Source organism: Rhea americana, unplaced genomic scaffold (genome assembly GCF_003343005.1).
Source record: "Rhea americana isolate MKP2758 unplaced genomic scaffold, rheAme1 scaffold_19, whole genome shotgun sequence".
Classification (NCBI taxonomy): Eukaryota; Metazoa; Chordata; class Aves; order Rheiformes; family Rheidae; genus Rhea; species Rhea americana.
In genome coordinates, this window is record NW_028186038.1 from 7,572,626 (window position 1) to 7,586,705 (window position 14,080).

Sequence of the window (14,080 nt, forward strand, 5' to 3'; positions counted from 1 at the left end):
TTTTTTTTCTCTTTGTATCTTGCAGAAAACCATTGGTGAGATCCTTGCTTCAGGGGAGATCTTCAGTCGATTTGAAACAATACTAGAGGTAAGCATCTTTGTCTGCCCCAGGAAGGTGCTGCGCTGCTGCTATTGCAAAGATGGCTAATGTTTTCTGGGAATTTTTGATAATATTTAAATGCATTTCAGTGATTTGGCTTTCTTTATGGATGTTTTTTTCTGAGTCCTCACTTCTTATTTTCTTATAAGCAAATGTAATGGACAGGAAATAGTTCCAGCACCTATAGGGGTTCTGGCATGAACAACAAGTATGCAGGTCTCTTTCCCGTCTTGTTCTCCCACCTTCTCCTCTCATCTGGCACAGAGCTTTTCTCCAAAGCACATTCAGTTCTTGACCTCAGGACAAAGAGTGAAGGCCTCATTTCTGAGCATGCCTGTCTATGCCAAGCTAGGTTGAAGCTACCTGTTTGCTTGATGTGGCCCTTTATACAAAAGCAATCCTCAGATTATAATCCATTGAGACTGCTATATAGGCTTGATTTCATTGATGTTTTTACTAGGGACGGATTTTCCTTTTATTTTCATCAGAGTCATCTGGCTCTGCTCTAGTGTTGTATTTCAGTTGCATAGCTATCGGCTGTTTGCAAAGTTCACTAAGTGAAATTGTGATATTAGACCTGATTTTCTCCTCTGCTGGGAAAGTTTTAGTCTCTGTTTATGTATACATGGGAGCTTTAAGCCAGTACTCCCTTGTGCACATTAGCTCTGTTCACACCGATGGCTTCCTCGGTCAAGGTGTGTTTTTATAGCTTTCATGTCTCTGTTACATTGCCTGCCTCACCTTGGTGTCCAGTTGCCTCCCATGTACATTTGCTTTTCAATAGCAGTGTCTCTAGTGGGTTACCTCAAGTTTCCTCTCCCTTTCTGATAGATCCCCCTCACTGACTTGTGCTATATCCATGATGAAATCTTTATTGCCTTGCTGTGTAATTTTTGCAGAACTGTGGCCTGCCTGCAATACTGGATGGACCAGGCCCCTTTACTGTATTTGTACCCAGCAATGATGCTGTGGATAAGTTGAGAGATGGAAGGCTCATTTATCTTTTCACAGAGGTGAGAGCTCATAATAACTTAAGAAGTCTTAAGTAAAGTGTGTTGCGCTAGGTTTTGCTGGAATAGCTTGTGCAACATATGTTACCAGTGCTGAAAGCTTTTCTACCTGGAGCTGGCTAAACCATGTCTCTGTTTGTGTAAGACTTTGGGCGAGAAATGAATGCAGATGGAAGCAGCTATGAGAAATACATCCAGTTAGATTGTTTAATCTGATTTTTGTTGTGTGTGTGGTTTTTTTTTCTTTTTTTTTTCTTTTGGGTAGGGGGAAATGAAGGAACTCACCCTCCAAGTGAAATTACTATTATGGTACATCAGCAATATTGGTTAAAAGAAAATGTCGTTGTCTCTTCTTATTCCTGAGCATTGATGGAGGGTCTAATTATTATGTTCCTTTCTTTCCTTAGGGCATAAATAAACTTCAGGAACTTGTGAAACATCACATCTACACTTCAGCAGCGGTAAGACAAGCAAGTCTAATTTTAGATAAGTGGGGACCTTTGACCAACATATGAACATCAATGTTGTTTGGCACAGAGATTGGAGTATCAATGACTTCAGCTGCTACTTCTTGAGCTTCCCCAGGGGTGTAGAAATGTGATCCAGGGTCTGATGAGGCAAAGCCTTTAGCATGGAAGTAGTTGCCAAAAAGGAAAGCTTGTGCACTTCCATCCAAAGCTCTGAGTTTCCTGGTGGTGATAGTGCTCCTTATTCACGTGGTCTTTACAATGAAAACATAGTCTACAGAGTTTGCTGCAGACAAATGCTCTGTTTTTATTGCTTTAATTTCTTAAACTAGTAATTAGGAGAGTGTATCTGAACTATGGACTCTCCAGCCCACAGTTTCCCTAATAGCAGCAGCACAAAAGTTACATCCAAGCGAAGAATTGGTCCAAACCGCCCTGCTCCTTTTCCTCTCTCTTAGGGCTTCACCAGTGGCTAAAGTTAGAGATGGAGAACTGGTCCATGTGATCCTGTCATCTGACCTGATTCTGCAATTCTTGTACCAACATTGCTGTATAATATAATGTCAGGCTAAATAAAATTAATGTAGTGGATCAGCAAGACATTTTCCCTATATAATAAATAAAAGAAATCTTTAAAATTATACACAAAGCTGTGGAAAGAGAAGTGATTACTCAGCCATTATGGTACAATGTCATGCCCTTCATTAAAAAAAAATCTATTTATTCTCATTCTTTACTGAGAGGCAAATGTCAATCTTAATGATTTTCCTAATTCCAATTAAGAAAACGAGCAGCACATTGACAAAACAGCAAAACATATTTTTTTCTTGCTATTGCTGAATAACTTGGTAACAAGCTGAGCTACTTATTTTAACAACCTGTTAGATATTAAAAAAAAAAACTACTAGTTCAGTTCTTAGAATTTCTCAAGTGTTAAAACCTTATATTTAAATTTGTCTGTGCAGTAGCTGCAGTTTACATTTCTTCTGCCTTCAGAAATAAGCTTATTAAGTCAAACTAAATTATCCATTATGTCTCTGGCTCACTTTTATTTATTTATTAACTGTGTCCTGGAGAACTCCCTTGCTAGTCTGACCCTGCTTGCAGCTCCATTAGTAAGGCCAAAGACTTGGTTTCAGTTGTGTTGCAGCTTAGACAAGGAACGAATGCTGAGGCTGCTGCTGCAGGCACTGCTGTGTTTGTGCTAATGCAAACTGTTCCACCAAGCCCTAGATTTCTCCCTGACCTGTTGTTGGAGATATTTCCTGAAATGTAAATGATAAAGCCAAATCTCCTTTAAAAGTTTATTTTGGGGGGAGGGGGAATCCCAAAAGGATTCTGTGACCTGTACTGAAACGGGCCCACTTTTTCATGGTACTGCCGCCTCGTGTTTTTACTTCAGGTGACTGTAGAGAAACTGATGATGATGCCACACATTTTTACTATGGCTAACCAGGTACTGACCATCAACATCAGTGCAGATGTAAGTATGAATCAAAACCCATTTGGGCAAACCCCTTGTGCTAGGAGAAAGTGTGGCTGTGGTTCTGAACACTGTACTTTGCGCCCAGTTCTGCTTCTTCCTCTGCTTAATAAACTAGACTCATTAAAATCATTGAATTATTTTTGCTTCTTATCCCATCTGTGACTCCACTAAGGGGTGTGACTATTTTATGTGGCTGCACTTGGTGGTGTGTACTGTCTGTCTCCTGCATTGGTTTTATGTAGTTGGTGCTGTCTAACAGGGTAAAAAAGCAGGTAAATTATTTGTGTTTCTGCATCAGGGAAGAATTCTGATGGATGAATCAGGGATCCCCATAAACAGGAGAAACATAGTGGCATCAAATGGTATCATTCATACCTTGGATGGCATCTTCATCCCTCCTTCAATAGTCCCCATTTTGCCTCAAAGATGCAAGGAGGAACAGCATAAAATTGTGACAGTAAGTCAACTTCTCCCGTTCTCTTGCTAGTGGCTGCTGTAGGCCTCACACACTCCTGGAGGGATGAGAGCAGTCCATAGAAGTTACATCTGGGAAATGTATTTTCCCCAGATGTCCCCAAATGTGAAGTTAGCTAGTGTCATCAATGCCATGAGCCTCTCCTAGCGCTTTGCACTGCTTTTTGGCAAGTCAGCTACCTCCTTTTAGGTAGTTATTCTCTGCCTGAATCTGTGCTACCTTTGATTCAGAAAAAGGGTTTAGAAATGTTTTTGATACATGACATGATGTTTCGGTTATATAATGTGGGAAGAGTAGCTCTGTTGTGTTCTTGGCATGGGGAGTGGGTGCCTTTGAGAAGACTAAATTTTCTTCTCTTGTTTTCTTAACAGGGCTCTTGCGTGGATTGTGAGGCCCTTAACAACAGTGTTTGCCCACCTGGCAGCAGAGAAATGGTAAATATTTGTGGTTATTTACTTAATTTCTTCTTGCATGATGACACACAAACACATTGTGTTAGACAGTCCAGGCCACTTTCAAACAAATGGAGAGCAGGAAAGACTCAAGGATACTCACTCCTCACAGATCTATGCCTCTGTTGCCTAATAACAGCTTTGTGCTATTTCTTAGTCTGAAGTTTGTTGAATCAATGGAGATAGCTGTGAGACAGTCTATGTGCTAAATAAAATGGCAGATTCTCAGCTTTTAGCACCTCTGCTCTGCTCTGCCTCAGGCAGAGCTTTCCTACATGCACACTTGAGTCTTCCTGTAACCCACCAGAACCAAGTTTGACCACACTCAACCCATCCAATGCTACCGCTGCCTATAGTGTGGTCAGAGACAGAATGGCAGCATACCTTCTGGCCTGTGGGGGATGAGAAACAAATTGGTTTTGGCTTTTGCTGATGGTTGATTAGAGATGAGCAGAATTGGGTGAAGGTGGAGTAAGGAGGAGGAGGCTGGGGGCTCATGCTTGAGTTATCACAAATTTAGCAGAACAGCAGTATCCAAGAAATCCTAGTATGAAGGCCAGGCTCAAATCATTGTTTGTGAGAGAAGTGAAAGCCAGAGAAGTGTTCGCCACTGTTAACTGTTGAGTGTCTTCTGAGGGATTTGATTTCCAGGAGGACTTGCCAATACTGTCCTAGCATGAATGTCTGCAAATGGAGCTCTGCAAAATCACCAGTCATTCATTTCTCTCTCTGATTGAGTGCCAGAATCATCTCAGGCCCAATTCTGCCTAGGTATAAGTCTGTGACAGGCCACTGGACGTTATTTCAGAAATTACTTGCAGTTCTCCCTTCTCTTCCTCTCCCACTTACTCCATCTCATGCTTCCTCCCTCCCTCCCTCTATCCCCACCTCTCCATCTCTTCTCCCTGTCTCCTTATCCTCACTCTCTCCCCCTCCTTCTCTCTCTCTCTCTCTACCTCTCTCTCAGTTTCTCTGTCACTCTCCCACTTTCTTTTTCCCCCTTCCCTCATCTCTTCTTCCTCTTTCCCCATGACCTTGCTCAATCTTTCTCCTTATCATAAGCACTTTTATTAGAACAAAAGGGCATCTGGCTCTGATTTGTGGACTGTTGGAAGCAAGAAGAAACTGCCATGTGCCTTCTTTCATGATAGGCATGCCGTAATGGTGTCTTGTTCACCTTGGCTTATTTGTGAACTTCTCAGCTCAGAGATAGGCGTAGTTGCTCTCTGCTGCAAAAGGAGTGGAGAGGAAAGCTACAATGCTGATGGCTTGTTTTGTTTCTACAGGAACCAACACTCTCCCCAAAAGAATGTATCTACGTTCATGATCCACAAGGTCCAAATATCCTGAAGAGGGGGTGTGCCAGGTACTGCAATCAAACTGTCACGGTGAGTGTGATGCAGAGTAGGGAAGATCACGTTACCAGCAGCTCAGTTAAACCTGTGTAAAGTATCCTAGTTGTGACCAGCCAAGCTGGAGGAAGCCATATGACAAATGATGCGATGTTCATTGTGGCATATTTCTCTGAAAGAGCCCTATTTTAAGCGTGTCTCCCAAAGGAAACAGAGCACAGTGAAAGTGCCGTAAACTGTAAAGTGATTACATCCTCTTTATTAAACATTGTTGGATGGTTTGAGAAAGTAGATCTTGTCCCGGTTTAGAGATCTCACATTCATCTGCAACTCCTGAGCTGTCACAGTGCCAACCGTATGATATGATTTGTGGGTGTCTCTTTAAATACCAGCTGGATGTTTGTATTCTGGTTTTTCTTCTTTTGATCATTCATGACAAGGCCTGCCTTCACCCCTGCAGAGTCCCTTCAGAAGAACACAGACCTCAGCAAGGATAAAGTAGGAACAAGTAAGCTCCTACAATGTCACAGAAAATGCAGAAGATAGTGTTTTATACTAAAAAGAATTGACTGTGAGCAAGAATAGGGATATTGTTGGAAAATAATTTAAGTGCAGGAGTTCCTAGAAATGCAAATGCCAAATGAGACAGTCCCTTTCTGTGTAGTCCATGGCCACAGGAAGGAGGACCAGTATTTCAGATCTGTGAGGGCAGAGAGACTCCAGACAATGCTTGCTAAGTCACTAGGCTCTTTACTATTTTTGCTTTTGTTTCAGAAACTTGGATGCTGCAAAGGATTCTTTGGTCCAGACTGCATGCCATGCCCAGGGGGATTTTCCAGTCCTTGTTACGGCCGGGGAAATGTAGGTGTCAAAGAACCTGCTGTGTTGCAATGAGTCAGGATTGTTAAAGAGCATTGTTAGCTTATCTGTCCTTTAATGGCAGTGTAGGTCATATTTTTATTTATAGTAATGACTGTGGTTACAGATAAGCATATTTCAGCATTTGTGCTCAAGAGCTAAACCAGTGGTGGTGGCAGCAGAAAATCCAGGGAGAGCAGCACATCCTCATCAGTGGGTTTTCTCTCTCAAGCTCTAGTGTGACTCATTTCATAGCTTTTGGAGTCAGATCTGGCTATATGGAATTTTGTATTACCACCACCACTCTTCAAAGGCCTGCTTTTTGCTGCAACTGCCAGAGTGCCTTTGAAAGATATCAATGCCTCAGCTTTGCTTTTGTTCCCTGAGTTTCAGTGACTTGGTTTTCTTTTGTTTTCCTTCCAGTGCAGTGATGGCATAGAAGGGAATGGCAACTGTCAGTGCTTTGATGGTTTCAAAGGAATAGCCTGCCACATCTGTTCAAACCCAAACAAGCATGGCGAGAACTGTGACGAAGGTTGGTAGTTCTGATGGAGAGACTAGAGGAAAATGTAGGGCAAGGGCAATGTAGGGCAAGGGTAGTGCAGGTTCCTGTAGCCTGGATTCCCTTCTGGCAAGACCAACATCATGAAGGAAGTGACGGAAATGTCATCACAAGGGGTCTTTTCAAACAGCAGTGGAAAAAAATGTGACTGATACAATGGGATGATGTGGGTCTTGGAAACACTGGCCAAATTTAGATGCAGGATTTTGATTTAGATATCTCCTGCTTGGAAAGAAAAGGCATTTTCCTTTCCTGATTGACAAAGATCATGTGCTAGATGGCCTAAATTTGAGCCTGTCCTTAGAGCCCATAAAACACATGGACCCAGGCAGTTGCAGGATCTGTTCTCTGGCCATGTTTTGAGGTAAGACAGATATCTCTCAGCAGGTGTCCCTCTGGCAAGAATAAATGTGATAGTCATTTGGTGTCACAAGAGATGGTGAAGGAAAGATGAGAATCTACAAGATGCCATCACTGTGGGATTTCTGGACGTGATGACTGATCTTATTCCATGTGCTTGACAGATTGTGGCTGTGTCCATGGTGTCTGTGACAACAGGCCTGGCAGTGGGGGTGTATGTCAGTCCTGGTCCTGTAAGGAGGGCTATACAGGGAAATTCTGTGACAAGACGTCTAAGAACTGTGGCCCAAGTGGGCTGTCGCAGTACTGCCACCAGAACGCTGTCTGCAGCCTCAATGACACGGCAAGGTCAGTCTTTCTGGTATACAATTTCAGGTGAGCACTTTGTCATTGTAGGGGTCACACAATAGCTGTGAGGCTGCCAACCCTGTAATTGTGTACATATCTCTTGAGTATTTGTTGGACAGGATCATCTGAGTAATGCAGCCAGCATGCTATGCTAGGAATCAAAGTCCTAGCAAACTTGCTATGCTTGGAATGGTACAAGCTGCCTTTTTGCTCTCTGCTGCATGTCAGAAGGGGCTGCTCTGTGCAGCTTCTGTGGGCTTGTTACTGTTCTTCATCTGTCCATCTGCATCTCTTTTGTGCTTATTTTGAAGATGCATCTGCATGGATGGGTATGAAGGGGATGGGTTTTCCTGCCAGCCCATTGACCTGTGCAGTCAGCCGGACCGAGGAGGCTGTTCACAGAACGTAAGTGGGTTAGATTGTTGAAGCGTGGAAAAGCAGCACCTATTGATTAGAGAAGGGATCCAGCACTCTCAGGACTGTTACAAATTTGTTTTGTGCTAGTCTTGTGCCTAGCTTTCCCCGTCTATGTGGCATGTTGGAATAGCAGTTACCTCAACATAGTCATCATAAGGATGTCAGTAATTCAGGTTGGTGACAAAATGCAACACCCCAGGGGAGGGTTTGGCTGGTTTGTACATATATTTTGACAGCCACAGGGATTAGCTGTCCAAATAGTTTTGTTTCAATTTCCCTCTCAAGCTCTTCTAACGTGTGTTAGTTTCTCTGTTGCTGTATTCAGGCTGTAGCTTATCTGTGAGCTATGTTTCTCGGTAACCACCAATGCCCCGTAATTATCCTTAGTAAAGAACTGCAGTGCTTTAGGATGGAATGGATTGTCAAGCAGTTGGACTTCATCATGGGGAACACATTGGGCTATGTAAAAGGAAAGAAGGATGGGACTGGGAACAAATTAGGTCATTTCTGGGAGAGACTAGCCTCCATCAGTGATTTGCTTCCCATATCTCTAAGCAGAAGATTGTGCTCCTCCTTGCCAGGGTATATTTCTTCTGAATGTAGTGGGAGAGCTTTACAGGACAGTAGGAATGCCCTGAGTGTTTTGAGCCATCTGAGTGTATGAGTATCTGCCTCTCTGAAAACACTAAATGTTTTCAAAATCACTTTATCTGTATTATGAAATTGTCTAAAACTTTTCTGTAAAATCTGCTCCCATCCCCGATTCCCAGTGCTGGAATCAGAGCTGGTCATTCAGAAATCCTTCCCAGTCTGATGAAAGAGATTTGTTGCTGTGTTCTTACTGTACTCCCTCCCTCCTTCCGTTTAGCATAATATTTTTTCTCTCTCCTCTCCTGCAGGCTCTGTGTACCAGTACAGGCCCTGGCACTGCCATCTGCCAGTGTAACAAGGGCTGGACTGGGGACGGGAAGGCCTGTGTGGCTATAGACAACTGTATGCTGGAGAGCAGAGGCGACTGTCACATCAATGCTGATTGTGTTTATATTGGCCCCGGGCAGGTATGATCTATGCTAAGCAGTCTGATGTTGGACATGCATTTCCTAAGCATAGGTTCCCAGAGGAGGTTGCCAGCTGTCCTGAACCACTGGACGTAGGCCACTGCTGGAGCAGAGGCTATGGGCCCATCCTGCCACTGAATATGCTGGATTCCTCTATCCTGTATGTTCTGCCTTCAAACAGCCCAAATGTTGTGTAGCTTATCTCTGGGCTGTGATAAAATGTACCGAAAAGCATGTGCAGCTGTTCCTCTAGTCAACGGAGGGAGCTGGGCTGGGAGACATGTATCTTGAGGCAGGAGGGAAGTCTGTGGGAGAGGTGGCCTTTCAAGGCAATGCCTATTTCTCCCCATTGAGTGAGGCAGAAAATTGGACAACAGGCTGAGAAAAGGTGCCAAATGTGTAAAAGAGGTGAGTAAGGCAAGATGTCGCATGTACTCCCCTAGATACTTCAAAAGCGGGAAGCTTGGAAATTAGCTCCTTTTCTTTTTCCACCATCCACAAGACAGTTGAGGTTGGAAGGAACCGTTAGAGATCTAGTCCAACCCCGTGCTCAAGTAGGGTCACCTAGAGCAGACTGCCCAATGTCCAGATGGCTTTTGAATATCTCCAAGGACAGAGACTCCACAACCTCTCTGGGTAACCTGGTCCAGTGTTTAGTCACCCTCACAGTAAAAACATTTTCCCTTAGATTCAGACTGAACTTCCTGTAGTTTTTTTCACAGTGTTTCACTGCTGGGTGTGTTTTAACCAGCAAATGAGGATGCTCCAATAGGTCTGTAAAACTGAAATGTCTCTCTTTCTTGAAGAGCAAGTGTGTATGCAAGAGGGGTTATGCTGGTGACGGTCACAATTGCGATGAGATCAACCCATGCCTCCTGGACAATGGTGGCTGCCATGACTTGGTGAGTAGCTAAAGAGCTGTCCCAAGGTTGGCATGACAGTCATGCCAACCTTGCTCTGCTCCATGACAGACATGACATTGGGAGAGCTGCAAGGGTTTACACTATGTCATCCTACTGGCATGCCACTGAGGTGTAGAACAGTTTGGTCTGTGATTTACCCAGGAGGATCCTCCGCCTTTTGCAAATTTACATAACTGATGTATGAGGTGTTGGCTTTGCAGTGTAAGATGTAAGTGCAGTACTACCTCAGAGGTGGCTGTAACGGGAAGAAGGTGCTTCTGAGGTTATTCCTCTAGCCCAGGCCACGGGAGGCCAGAATGTGATTCCTAGATAGGTGTAGTACTGCATAACCTGCATTTGATCTGTAATCTCTCCTTTCCTTGTATTGGCAGGCTACCTGCGAACCCCTTGGAGGAGAGGAGAGGTCCTGCACTTGCCCTCAAGGCTACCTGGGGGATGGCATGACATGCTATGGGGACATTCTAAAAGTGAGTAAAGTGCAAATGTCTGAGGTCTTCTTGAGATCAGAGAGGAACGGATGTTCCCAATGGGCAAGCTGCCCTGGAATAGTGATAACAGAAGCAGTTAACTGCTTTATTTTTGTCAGTTGTGTTTCATTTTTACTTTGGAGGGTTTTTTCCATAGGCTCTGGGAAACATACTGCCTCGACCTTTCCCTCAAGGTCATTCAGCTTCAAATGTTCAACCTGCTTGAATGAGGCAGTGAGTGAGGGCAAAACTTCTTGTGGAGTACCATCAGAGTCTGAAAGGGGACCCTTTCACATTTACACAGCTGTAAATGAGTAGCAACTTGCAGAGGGAAACTACTCTGGCAGATTATCTATGCTTTTGTCCTGTTAAGTGATGCTGCAGGTAGCAGCCTTATGGTGCTGTCTGCTTGCACCTTGCTTTTCTCTGTTACTTGAGCTGACAACCTCTGCCATTGCCAGCCTGCCAGCACATATGTGTGCATCTGTCCAAGACCAAGGCAGAAGCACTGATGCCAGTGCCAGTGTGTCCTAGAAACCACTGACAGTAATTTGTAAGCTGCTTCACCTCTGTCTGTGCTGTGCAATAAGCCATGTCTGCTTTGTTATTTGGAAAGTTCCCCTGGTCAGAGCTAGCAAGGCCCATTTTCTGTCATCAAAGACAATTGTGGACTCAACCCCTTCCCTGGGAAACAGGAGCAATTGCAGAAGAATTGAAAAGGATTTGTTTATTTGGGGAATTTCTTTTATTAATGTCTGGAGTTTCATTTCAGGAGTGCTCAACCCTCCCCATGATACAAGGTGTCTGTAATTATTGCTGGATTTGAAATTGCAAAGGGCTCCTTTCCCCCAGCCTGGGTCTCCCTGCCCTGCAACCCCAGGGGCTCAGCAGAGGTAACCCTTCTGTCATTTCTGTTTGGAAGGAGCTGGCCAGGAGTTCCTACTTTGCAGGCTTCTATGACTGGCTTAAGGTAAGAACAGCCATGGGATGCCAGCACAGGTAAGTTCTGTAGAAGTGAAGTTGCTGTGAATGCTGCTGTTAGAGGAAGGGTATTCCCATTTATCTTTTCCCTTAGAGAAAAGCAAAATAACAACAAAGGCTCAATTGTTATAGTGCAGGTGTGTAGAAAAGCTCTGGAGACTGTGATGGAGATTGGGCTATGAGTGTATTTTAAGGGCTTTTTTTCTAGCACAAGAAGAAACTGGGACTGTTACCCTTAATTTTCGTGGTTGTATCATCTGTGACTCCTAGTTGTCATATAGTAGCACAGAAGGAAAAGAGAAAGGGGTGCATGATTAAAGCCATTGCTCAAAAGAGCATGCTGAAGTTAGGCTGTATATTTGTTTCTTTTTCTCTTAGTGGGTTTCTGTTTCGAGTGTGGTAATTACAGAGGCAGTCCACAGGCTGCAGCAGGTCTGTAGAAGTACACTGTGGCAATACAGCATCTAATCAAACCTAAGTTTACCTATCCTTCTGCACACACCACTTTTGCTAGGAATAATCTTGGCCACTGCCCCAAAACTGATGTTGAGGGTTCAGAAAGGATTTATGTATTTGACTGAATGGGTTTGAAGATTAATTGAAATACAGAAATAGGGCTTGGAATAGCAGTCTTTCCTTTGCGTGTGCTTGTTGTCAGCTGTTTGGCTAAACCATCTGTGGCGTTCATTGATTGCCGGCAGCACTCATCTCCCATGTGTCAGGAGAGTGGGCTGTGTAGCTGAATTTACACTGTTTTTTTGCACACCCTTTCTGTGAGACTGCAAGAGCGAGATGGCAGCTACAGCTGTTGGTTATGTTTTGTGGTATAGATGTGACACTGGCATGTCTTATTTGTTCATGTTTGTGCTTTGGACAACAGAAATCTCTCTTCAGCATCCCAGCAGAAACCAATGTCACTGTACTGGTGCCATCGGAGGCAGCTATCAAAAACTTGAGCAAGGCTGAGAAAGATACCTGGTTGACCCCTTATGTACTGCCATTTTTAGTCAGGTATGAAAGACTCCTGCCTTTGCTTTACTATTCCAAACAGCAGTAACACAAAGCCATGAACTCTATTTCTGCTCATGCAAGCCCAATAAAGAGTTATTTTGAGATAAAATAGAAGCAAAGGTAAATATTTAACAGGGAAAGAGTTTACTTGGCAGTTGAAATGTAATAGCGGTCAGGCAATTGGTAGTGGATTTATTTTTCATGTATTTGCAGAGAGATATTTTTCCTAACTGCCACCCAGAAGTAGACTCCACCAGGGCAAGGAGTTCTCCCTCTGTGTTGCTTTCTCCACATGCTTAGCTCCTTGATGCAGGAGATGCATGAATGCTGGGCTTTACGGTCTTATCTCCTCTCATTACAAATGGTGCCCTAATCTCTTCTTTACCTGCATGTGTTCCCTTCAGGGCCCACTTTCTCGAAGGTGTCTTCACTGGTGAAGAACTCAGAAAGTACAAGAGACCAGAACTACCCACCCTCAACCCACAGATCAGATGGCAGATAAATACCAAGAGTGATGTAAGGGTCTCTTATATAACATACAGGTACTAGTATCAAATCAAACTGCTCAGGAGCTGCTGTACCCCGTGGGGAACCTAGATGGGACATTGATGCCCTGAAATTCCTTAAACTTTTTTAAACGGTATCCAGATTAATCATGTGCGGCCTTGAATGAACAGTATATCTGGTTTGCATCTGCCTGGCAATTTCTGACGCTCTTCCTCTGATACTTTTGCAGGTATTAACCATTCAGAATGCAAGTATAGTGGTCAGTGACATCCCTGCCACCAATGGCATTATTCATGTCCTCAGTAAGGTACGTTGGTATATGCAATATTGGGAAATGTTGTGGTTATTGCAACACATTTGCATTCCATCATCAGTCATGGGGGCAAGAAGGAATATGTGTATAGACAGTTAGGAAGGCAAAGACAAAAATACATTTAACTGTCACGAGGTCCTGACAGATGTTTCCTGTGCAGCAGCATTTAACATTTAGAGCATTTGTCTCCAAAGCAGCAGGGGAGTTCCTCTTCTTTTGGCTGATAGACGTAGAGTTAAGGCTAGTGCAGAATAATGCTGTGAGGCCGTTTCTAATTATTCTTCTTGCAAGCAGGGCAGGAGTCTAGTGTGATTTCCCCCCAAGTCCCTTGCCTGACCTAATTGATGAATTCACTTTTCCCACAGGTTTTGTTGCCTCCTGTAGGAGATATCCCACCGAGTCCCCCAGATCTGCAGAAACAGCTCGACACAGTCACTTCGTTCAGTACATTCAAAGAGTTGTTACAGGTAAGTAGCTGGTGTGAGTTCTGTTGAATCATGGTTGTCACAATCTTCTCTTGTCCAAGTTACCTTGTATAGATGGGCCTAAACATGGGCGACCAGGTGAGAAAAGGGGAGACCATCCGTGTTTCCTACCATGCCAACATCATGTTCTAGAAACGTTCTGTTGAGCAGCCAAGTGGTTATATACTCATAGTTAGATCTCTCTTTATATCTTTGGCATGTTATTACAGTAGAAAATGACCTGCCTACTGCAGGCAGACAGCCTGCAACAGGCAGACTGACTTGCTTGAATACAGCAGAGAAACCGATAAAAAAAAGAAGGTTTGCTTATAACCAAGAAACAGCATTAATGTCAACCTAGGGAGAGGAGCAAGCAGTTAGACATGTGTGACTGAGTGAAAGTTGTATTTTGTAATATCCAATTTTCAAGCAGTTCTTCCAGTGCTCTTGCCTTTGTAATTGATTTTAC

At 43.7% G+C, this 14,080-nt stretch overlaps 1 protein-coding gene across 3 annotated transcripts in view; it reads left to right on the forward strand.

Annotated features, from left to right (window-relative positions):
* Positions 1 to 14,080, forward strand: part of STAB1 (stabilin 1) — a 64,746-nt gene that overhangs the window by 24,224 nt on the left and 26,442 nt on the right. For all 3 annotated transcript variants that reach the window (XM_085302509.1, XM_085302510.1, XM_085302511.1), the window contains 19 exons: positions 26 to 88; positions 1,000 to 1,113; positions 1,518 to 1,571; positions 2,980 to 3,060; positions 3,362 to 3,520; positions 3,910 to 3,972; positions 5,277 to 5,378; positions 6,117 to 6,203; positions 6,624 to 6,735; positions 7,287 to 7,470; positions 7,782 to 7,875; positions 8,787 to 8,945; positions 9,752 to 9,847; positions 10,240 to 10,335; positions 11,258 to 11,305; positions 12,197 to 12,327; positions 12,732 to 12,843; positions 13,064 to 13,141; positions 13,513 to 13,614. In XM_085302509.1, the coding sequence (XP_085158635.1) occupies positions 26 to 88; positions 1,000 to 1,113; positions 1,518 to 1,571; positions 2,980 to 3,060; positions 3,362 to 3,520; positions 3,910 to 3,972; positions 5,277 to 5,378; positions 6,117 to 6,203; positions 6,624 to 6,735; positions 7,287 to 7,470; positions 7,782 to 7,875; positions 8,787 to 8,945; positions 9,752 to 9,847; positions 10,240 to 10,335; positions 11,258 to 11,305; positions 12,197 to 12,327; positions 12,732 to 12,843; positions 13,064 to 13,141; positions 13,513 to 13,614 (1,935 nt within the window). The remainder of the gene's footprint in view (positions 1 to 25; positions 89 to 999; positions 1,114 to 1,517; positions 1,572 to 2,979; positions 3,061 to 3,361; positions 3,521 to 3,909; positions 3,973 to 5,276; positions 5,379 to 6,116; positions 6,204 to 6,623; positions 6,736 to 7,286; positions 7,471 to 7,781; positions 7,876 to 8,786; positions 8,946 to 9,751; positions 9,848 to 10,239; positions 10,336 to 11,257; positions 11,306 to 12,196; positions 12,328 to 12,731; positions 12,844 to 13,063; positions 13,142 to 13,512; positions 13,615 to 14,080) is intronic.